We start from the raw sequence: 8,863 nt of genomic DNA on the forward strand, positions 1-8,863 counted from the left end.
GTCTGGGTGGGATTTCCAGGTAGAACAAGGTGCTCAGGATAACAGTCTTGGGTTCATCTCTTCCTTGTTTGTTGAACTTAGTATCTTTAAACCAGAGTGGTCACTTACATTCATCGTCTTGTAGATAACTGGTCCTTTGCCTGTGTTTGTAAAAATCCCTCCTAAAATGCCCATGGAGCAGGTGGGTGCTCTTAGGTGTGGTGTTGGAGCAGCAGTTGAGGGGAGAAGTTGCACCTGTTAATGCAGGTCCCAGATCTAGCTGCGTTCAGGCGAAGCTCCTGGAGGCCCAGGTGAAGCAGGTGAAGGTGGGCGTCCACGGCAGAGTGCCAGCACCCTTAACCACAGCAGCTTTGAGAAATGGGATCTGTCGGGGAGAGCAGGCCGCCAAGAGGCATTCGTCACATTCTGAACGGAACTCTTGTAAGCAGCCCTGTCTTTTTCACAGGAAATTTTATGCTTTGGGCCCTTCCTTCCCAAAGATGAATTTGTTAACTCGAACCGTGGAGGGGAAGAGAAGGCAGCTCTACATGGTGTCCAAGGAGCTGAGAAACGTGCTGCTGAACAACAGTGAGAGAGTGAAGGTACCGCTCACACAGCCCCGGGGCCCGCGTGCGCTCAGCGGGTGGTGCTTTCGTCTCTGCTCGGACTCGGTTGGGAGGGGCTGGCCCTGATGCGGCCCTGCCAGTCTGTCCGTCGTGGACAGAGGGGAGCCGGGCTGCCCGGGGGCCTCAGCCGCTGCCAGGCACAGGCTGCCCGGCCGCGTCCTGTCCGCCCCGCTGGGCTCACACCGTCTGCGTCACGGGGGACCGACGTCTGCCTGCTGCTCCTGTGGGCGCTTGGCTTTGTTTTTTTCCATTTTCCTTAGATTTTTTCCACTTCTGGGCCCTCTTCATTTGCTTTACAGTTTTCCCAGCTCATTTCCCTCTTGCCTGCTTGTTTAACGCGGCTCATCTCTGTGTGGTCTGGAGGCCCCCGAGTTCAGAGTGTTCTCAGGACAGTGCTAGGCCATTAGGTACTGTCTTTCCTGTCCTCTCTTGGGTGTCCGCTGGGGCTTCCAGGCTGACGGCGTCCTTGCTCCCGATGGCTCGTGGAATGTGTGCTGACCTATTCGTGTGTTCTCAGAGTTTCCTGGTTTTAACGTCTATTGTAATTATCAGTCCGTATAAGCCACAGAAACCAAAGCCGTGTGAGAGTATCGGTCGGGGCAAGAGAACGTCTATTTTAGTCAGATGACTCTTGAAGTATTTTCCACTTCTTTTTTCCTTCTTTTCAGCAGCTACTTAGAGCTCTGTCTCCTTGTGCTAGAAAGGAGTATTTTAGTCGATTATCCTGACTTTCATTTACGTGCGTTTCATCTGATATTTTCCATTCCAGGTTATTAACACTGGGGTTAAAGTCTGGTGTCGAAATAACAGCGGTGAAGAGTTCGACTGTGCTTTCCGGTTGGCGCAGGAGGTAAGCGCAGCCGGTGGGGAGGCACGAGCCATGAAGGCGTGGATGGGTGATTCTGAGCCGGCCCGGCGGGTTAGGACCATTGAGCACCGGGCCGGCTGCTGCCAGGGGGGCTCTCGAAGACACTGAGCTTTCCCGGGGCGCCAGGGTGGAGCTGTGCTTGCTGGCGTGTGTCCCGTGTGTCACCAGCGTCCCGCCTGCCTGGGGCTGCGGTGAGGGGTGGGGCTGCCGTGAGGGGAGGGGCTGCTGTGAGGGGAGGGCCCGCCAAACCCCGCGGACTTGGGCAGGTGGCTCACCTCACGTGCATGGGCGGTGATTGCTACCATTCGTAATGGCCACCTCTCTTTATTCCCACAGGGAATATATACGTTGTATCCATTTATTAATTCAAGAATTATCACCGTCTCGATGGAAGATGTTAAAATTCTGTTAACCCAGGAAAATCCATTTTTTAGAAAACTCAGCAGTGAGGCATACGGCCAAGTCAAGGACATGGGTAAGCAGTTTGACTGGCATAGAGACGTCACTTGTCCTCGTACACATAGTGAAGATGTAGGTGTTCCTGCTTGATGGAGCTTTTTCACTTTATGTACGTTGTGACTTTGTTCTTAGTGCCTGTGTCGATTTTGGGAGGGATTTCTGGAGACACACCTGATAATCCCTTTCATTGAGGGTCAAGGGCATTGCTGGGGTTGCTCTCCTTCCCCGAGCCAGCCTTCCACGGTCACCTGTGCAGGTGTCGGGGCCCGGCCGGCCCACCTGCCAGAGCCCCAAGCCGCCCGCTGTCACTCAGGCAGCCAGGACCGGGCCCCGCGTGGAAGCAGAGGGCAGGTCCTAGCGCTCGGGTGTGTCTGCGTCTCGAGGCCCAGGAGAGACGAGCACAGGCTGTCGGCTTGGTTTGGCACCTTGACCAGCCCCCTGTGGTAGAATGTGCATCCTTGCCCAAGGATCCTGCTGCTCTGTGGGTAGCGGTCACATCCTCGCTTTTCTGTTTCATAAACTTCCACCTCGAATCACTGAGTGACGTTTCCTCCTACGAATACAAATAATTCCACCTGGGACTGTAGTTCTGTTTCTCTTTTCATTCTTGCTTGCTTTTTTATAACTCATTCCTTATTTCCGGCTCGATTGGATGAAAAGGGCACAAATCAGTCATTGCAGTTACGTGGTCTCATGCCTTACGTTCCGGCCTGAAGCCTGAGCAGTAGGAGCTCGCCGGGCCGAGGTGTCCTCGTCTCCCCAGGCAGGGCTGCTTTCGAAGGAGGGCTTGCTTTAAAGGATGAGGGGACGTGTGTTCTCGTTCTCTTTTAATCCTACATTTGGACGACCGCAGCATAATTTTTGACAGTTTTTAATGTGTTGTCCCATGCTCTTTCTGGGAGTTGGAGCAGTTATTTACTTAGTCTTGAGTTCTGAGAATTAAGCAGTAGTTAACCCCCACCTCCCTGCTCCTGAGAGAGGCTTGCTGAGTGTTTTCAGTCTCTCAGTGGTCTGACGTGAGCCTCTCCTACACTGTCCCCGTGACCTCACTTGGTGCCTGGCTTGCGGATGGCATTGTGAATTTAGACGGAAAGGCCTCTTTTCTGCCTCAAGACCCCTGAGACCAAGAGTCTAGATTACTGTTCTCTGGGCACATAAACGTGCACCGCAGAGGTGTCCCTGCTGGAAGAGCTCGACCAGTGTGTGTCTGTTTCTCTTCCAGCCAAGGGCAGCGTCGTCCTGAAGTACGAACCGGACCCCACGTAAGTGAGACGCTCCTGCCATCGGAGCCTCCGTGTTCTTGGAGGTGGGAGGATGGTGGGTGGTCTTAGAAGCCTTTTATGCCGTTCCCCTCAAATAGTACTGTGCAAATTTTAGAAATGGAATATTTTCGTATATCATGAAGATACTCTTGATAAAACATTCCTCTCAAGCCATGTGTATTTTTATTTAGAAGATAAAATGCAGAGTCCTATTCTCTGTGCCCCAGAAATCTAATTCTGATTTTTATCTTAAACAGAGGAAGTGTACAGATAGGACAGTCAAGAGAGGTTGAGTTCTTCCACCTCTGCTGTTGGTTCGGCTGGTGTTTGTGGATCACCGGTTAGGTATCAGGCAGTGTTGCTCTGGGCCGGGGCATGGGGGGCCGGCCCCCGTAGCTAGACTGACAGCCACCTCGGGAGCACGGAACCACTGTTCTGCGACACCCCTCACAGGGGGAGCAGGTCCCACGTGGTCAGCACTTGCCAGAAACAAGACAGAGGACTTGGGTGTCAGGCCCAGGGGTCCTCAGCAAGGGGGTGGCAGAGTCAGCGTTTACATCCCCAGACTGGTTTACATTTAACAGCTGCCTCTGTCAAATCAAGCACCATTTCCAAAGGAGGGGATAGAACAGGGTCTGGGCTGGAGAGGGGTTTGGGCAGCTTCACTGGAAGGCAGGACCCAGCTGGACAGCAGCCTGGGTGGAGTCTGCACAGGAGGCCAGGTCCCAGCATCCAGCATCGTCTGCAGGGAGCAGCCTTGGGGCGGGGGGGCAGACCAGGAGTAAGACGGCAGGTGGGTTTTAAGGTAACAGTGCTTGTGTGGCCCACGTAGAAAACTGTAGGCTGTTTTAAGATGTGGGTCCGCTTTTCCACATACACTGGTTTCTACCAGTTGAAGTACACAGGTGAAAAGACAGCTTCAGGAATTAGATTTTTTAAAGAAGAAGACAAAGGGAGTATGGGAATTTTCTGGTATTTTCCTGTCATCGTTTTTTACCAAACCACTAAGAAAAGGAGATGTGTTTCCATCTCCCTTTTCTTAGTGGTTTCTCTCTTCCTGGTTCAGGCCTTTCTCTTCTCTTTTTCTGTTTGTTTTTTAAGAAATATGATTGAAACGCTTGTTCGTTCCATGCACAGCCTGTGTCACTGATGCCTGGCATCAGGTAGGCTTGGGACACATGTTTACTTAAATGAGGGCTTTAGGAGCCTAAAAACTAGACCAGAGTCACGTTTGAAAGAAAGTAAATAACAGTATGCATGGTACACGCTGATACGCACAGTGCTTGATAAGGGACACATGCATAATACAGGCAGTAGCCGCCCTCCCAGTTAGCAAAGGGGAGTTGATGCCGCCTGGGAAGCCGGTTGCACAGCCAGGGTGTTTGGACCCGGATGGCAGTGCTTGCTGGACACAGGCAGGCTTGGTGTGCTGGGCATTGTACTGTTATGGGGGTGGGTGACCAGACCCAATTCTGGGAAGCATTGAGTCTGCAAAGAATGGTGGTCCTGGCTCCCGGTCCTGGCACCCCACGCGGCTGGCGCTGTTACTCTGGGCCCAGTTACCCAGCCTCTGTGGGGCCTCAGTTTGCTCACCTGTAGACGTGGGCAGGAGCTGCAAGGAGCCATGAGGGACAGGACAGATTCCTGTTGGTGGGTAGGGTGGGCCTACAGATAGCTCTTCACATTGGCGAAGACGCAAGTATTTGGAGATTCTAACGCTGAAAGTGTTTGAAATCTGCAGATTTGGGGTTATTCCACTGTGAGTGTTTATAAGGAAAGACTGGCCAACCTGAGGGTGTTGATGCCCTTCGGGACAGGAAGAAGGAAGCTGGTTTTCCTTTGAGAGAAGCCTCCATAGAATCACAGACTAAAATGCCTTCCCCGTGGCTTGGGGGTATTTTTGGGGAGCAGTTGTGTGTTAGTACTGCCTATGGTGCAGTTAGGAGGATGTTTAACGCTTACCCGGAGCCGTTCTGTTCACAGGAAACCGGACACACTCCAGTGCCCCATCGTGTTGTGTGGATGGCGGGGAAAGGCCTCGATTCGAACTTTTGTGCCAAAGAACGAACGGCTTCACTATCTCAGGATGATGGGGCTGGAAGTGTTGGCAGAAAAGAAGAAAGAGGGGGCTGTTCCGACAAGCGAGAGTGCAGCCAGCCCTGGGGCTCCGGAGGACAAGGCGGGTGCCGAGCAAGGGGCAGAGTAGCCTGTCGGCCGGATGCTGCCACAGGCAGTGACCCGGTGGCCGGCCCGCCCCGGTGCGCTGGCTGCAGGGGCCTCCACCTCGGCGTCGCCGCTGAGACGAAACCCAGGCCTACTTCTGACTGGTGAGGCACACGTCTGTAAAGACTGGGAAGTGACGGAAGGTTAGGTCTTTGAATGACCCCCGGACTCCTTTCACGTGGAGCGTATGGAAGGTATTTTTTTAGCTTGTTAGAATTTCCCCATTTCTTTGGCAAAGATGGGTCCAGTATGCCTGTTGCTGGTAATAGACTTTCATTGTTAAAGTCTTATTCTGCCAAGACATATAACTGCCCTGGCAGAAAATTTCAGGTCCCTTTTGTTATGCCTATATGGGTCTTAAGGCCTAGTGCTTCTTTTAGGCATTTTTTTAGGGAGAATCTGTAACTACGTGTGGATTGTTGGAAAACTGTACTGTCCGCTTTAATAATTGTATTAAGTTGCCCATTAGTGTGACATTAATACGCAGTGGGGTTAATATCTGAGGTCTCAGATGACTTCTGTGCCTTTGTAATAAAAGGTAAAATAAACTTTCTCACAGTAAGAGCTGTATTGTGAATTGTGATACTAGTCTTGAGGGGCTTATGTGCTTTTATTGGAGTACCCTGCAATTTTAATTTTTAAATGGGGTTTGGGATCCTGGGAAAGTTTAAATAAAGAGTCATTCATGAAAATGGGTGTGTGTACGACTCTAGTGTTTGCTCCAGTTCATGAGGCAGAAGGAACTAACTTATTTTGGGGTAAATGGAAACATTAGGATTAAAGCCTTAGCTGGTGGAAGGAATTTTAATGTGAAGACAGCTCTTGGATAAAGTCAGTAGTTAGGCCTGAAAGCGCTTGAAGGACTTTCTTGTGGGTTTACCTTTTATCCTCCAGAGGGCGGTATTGACCCTTCAGCTACAGTGAGCCCGATTTGGGTGGGTAAAGGGTTGCTTAGCAGCTTGGGAACCATCTCCAGTGCTGAATGGGCTCCCTCGGGCACTGTGCTGACCAGGCAGGAGCTGCGCGGTCATTTCAGTTAATCACTTACCAGGTCCCTGCTATGTGTCAGGTGGGGTTCTGGGTGACACATCTTATCATGACAATCAGAATTTCAGAAGAGAAGAGTATGGTGTGGTGAACCTTCATGGCCCTGTCATCTGGCTTTCACAGTGAATACAGTCTTATTAATACCCACCTTTTTATATTATTTTGAAGTAAATCGTGTCTAACATTTCAAAAGATAAGGACCCTTTTTCTTTTTAAAAAATAACCTCGGGACTCCCCTGGCGGTCCAGTGGTTAAGATTTCGCCTTCCAGTGCAGGGGACGTGGATTCAATCCCTGGTCTGGGAACTAAGATCCCACACGCCTCATGGCCAAAAAACCAAAACATAAAACAGAAGCAACATTGTAACAAATTCAATAGAGACTTTAAAAATGGCCCACATCAAAAAAATCTTTTAAAAAATAAAAATAAAAAATAACCTCAGGGGCTTCCCTGGTGGCGCAGTGCTTGAGAGTCTGCCTGCCGATGCAGGGGACACGGGTTCGTGCCCCGGTCTGGGAAGATCCCACATGCCGCGGAGCGGCTGGGCCCGTGAGCCACGGCCGCTGAGCCTGCGCGTCTGGAGCCTGTGCTCCGCAACGGGAGAGGCCACAACAGTGAGAGGCCCGCGTACCGCAAAAAAAAATGAAAAAGTAACCTCAATAACTTCACACCAAACGCAGTAACAATTCCTTAACGTCAAATAACTTACATGAAATTTCTGTACACCGAAAACTATTAAGACATGGATGAAAAAATTGAAGACACAAATAAATGGGAAGATACTCCATGCTCATGGATTGGAAGAATTAATACTGTTGAAATGTCCATACTGCCCAAAGTGATCTTACAGATTTGATGCAAGCCCTAAAAAATTCCAATGGCATTCTTCACAGAAAATAGAATCCTAAAATGTGTATGGAGCCACAAGAGACCCTGAATAGCCAAGGCAATCTTGAGAAAAAGGATAAAGTTATAGGCATCATATTCCTGATTTCAAACTGTATTAAAAAGCTATAGCAAAACAGTATGCCATTGGTAGGAAAACAGGCATGTAGATCAGAATAGAAAGCCCAGGAGTAAACTCATGCATATATAGTCAATTTTTGGCAAAGGAACTGAGACTATACAATGAGAACAGGACAGTCTCTTCAATGCATAGTGCTGGGAAAAGAGGATTGCCACATGCACAGAGCATGAAACTGGACCCCTATCTTACACATATACAAAAGTCAGCTCAAAGTGGATTAAAGACTTAAATGTAGACTGAAACTCTGAAGTTTCTAGAAGAAAACATAAGGGGTAAGCTCCATGACATGGCTCCTGGCAATGATTCTTTTGGGTATGACAACAAAAGCAACAATAAACAGGTGGGACTACAAAGGAAACCAACAAAATGAAAAGGTAATCTATGGGATGGAAGAAAATGTTTGCAAACCATATGTCTGATAAGGGGTTAATACTAAAATTTAACCTGTTAATACTAAAAATACAGGGAACCCATACAACTGAATTCAAAAAAAAATCCAATTAAAAAAAGGGGCAAAGGACTTAGGTAGGCATTTTCCCAAAGAAGACAGATGGCCACAGATACATGAAAAAGTGCTCAACATCAGCAGTCATCAGGGAAATGCAAATCAAAACCACGAGATGTCACCTCACAATTTGTTAGGATGACTATTACCTAAAAGAAGAAAGGCTGGTGAGGACATGGGGAAGAGAGAACCCTGGTACACTGATGGTGGGAGTGGAAAACGGTCTGGAGGTTCTTCGAGAAATTAAAAATAGAGATACCAGATGATTCAGCAGTCTTCTGGGTATCGATCCAAAGGGAATGAAACTTATCTCCAAGAGATATCTGCACCCCCATGTTAGTCATAGTGTTATTTACAATAGCCAGGGTACGGAAACGGGTAAACCTAAGTGTTCATCAACAGATGAATGGGTAAAGAAGTGGCGCATGTATATACAACGGGATATTATTCAGCCGTAAAAAAGAAAGCAGTCCTGCCATTGTGACAACATGGATGGACCTCGGGCGTTGTGCTGAGTGAAATAAGGCAGACAGAAAGACAAATACGACATGGTGTCGTCTATGTGTGGAATCTAAAAAAGAAAAGTTGAGCTCAGAAAAAAGCAGTAGAAAAGTGGCTGCTGGGAGATGGAGAAGAAATAAAGACCAAAAAACCCCACCAATAGCTTAGTTAATGTTCACATTTGCTTCTTCTCAGTTTGTTTTTTAAATTGGTTTGGACAAATAGGCCACACGCTGTGTTTGGTTGATTTATCTTCTAAGCCTTGATTTTGAAATACTTTCCAGCTCAGTAGTGTGAAGAGTTCCCATTTACCCTTCACCTAAATTCCTGTGTCTGTGTGTGTGTAACTAATTTTTTTTTCTGAAC

General features: G+C 48.8%; 1 protein-coding gene across 2 annotated transcripts in view; it reads left to right on the forward strand.

Annotated features, from left to right (window-relative positions):
• Nucleotides 1–5,981, forward strand: part of NSUN2 (NOP2/Sun RNA methyltransferase 2) — a 29,652-nt gene extending 23,671 nt beyond the window's left edge. Inside the window, exons 15-19 of one of the 2 annotated variants that reach the window (XM_024752510.1) lie at nt 446–581; nt 1,375–1,455; nt 1,810–1,948; nt 3,155–3,194; nt 5,178–5,981. In XM_024752510.1, the coding sequence (XP_024608278.1) occupies nt 446–581; nt 1,375–1,455; nt 1,810–1,948; nt 3,155–3,194; nt 5,178–5,400 (619 nt within the window). In that variant the 3' untranslated portion in view covers nt 5,401–5,981. The remainder of the gene's footprint in view (nt 1–445; nt 582–1,374; nt 1,456–1,809; nt 1,949–3,154; nt 3,195–5,177) is intronic. The other variant, XM_024752511.1, reaches the window with a different exon arrangement.
• The last annotated feature ends 2,882 nt before the right edge of the window (nt 5,982–8,863 follow it).

Source organism: Neophocaena asiaeorientalis, unplaced genomic scaffold (assembly GCF_003031525.2).
Source record: "Neophocaena asiaeorientalis asiaeorientalis breed wild unplaced genomic scaffold, Neophocaena_asiaeorientalis_V1.1 scaffold52, whole genome shotgun sequence".
NCBI lineage: Eukaryota > Metazoa > Chordata > Mammalia > Artiodactyla > Phocoenidae > Neophocaena > Neophocaena asiaeorientalis.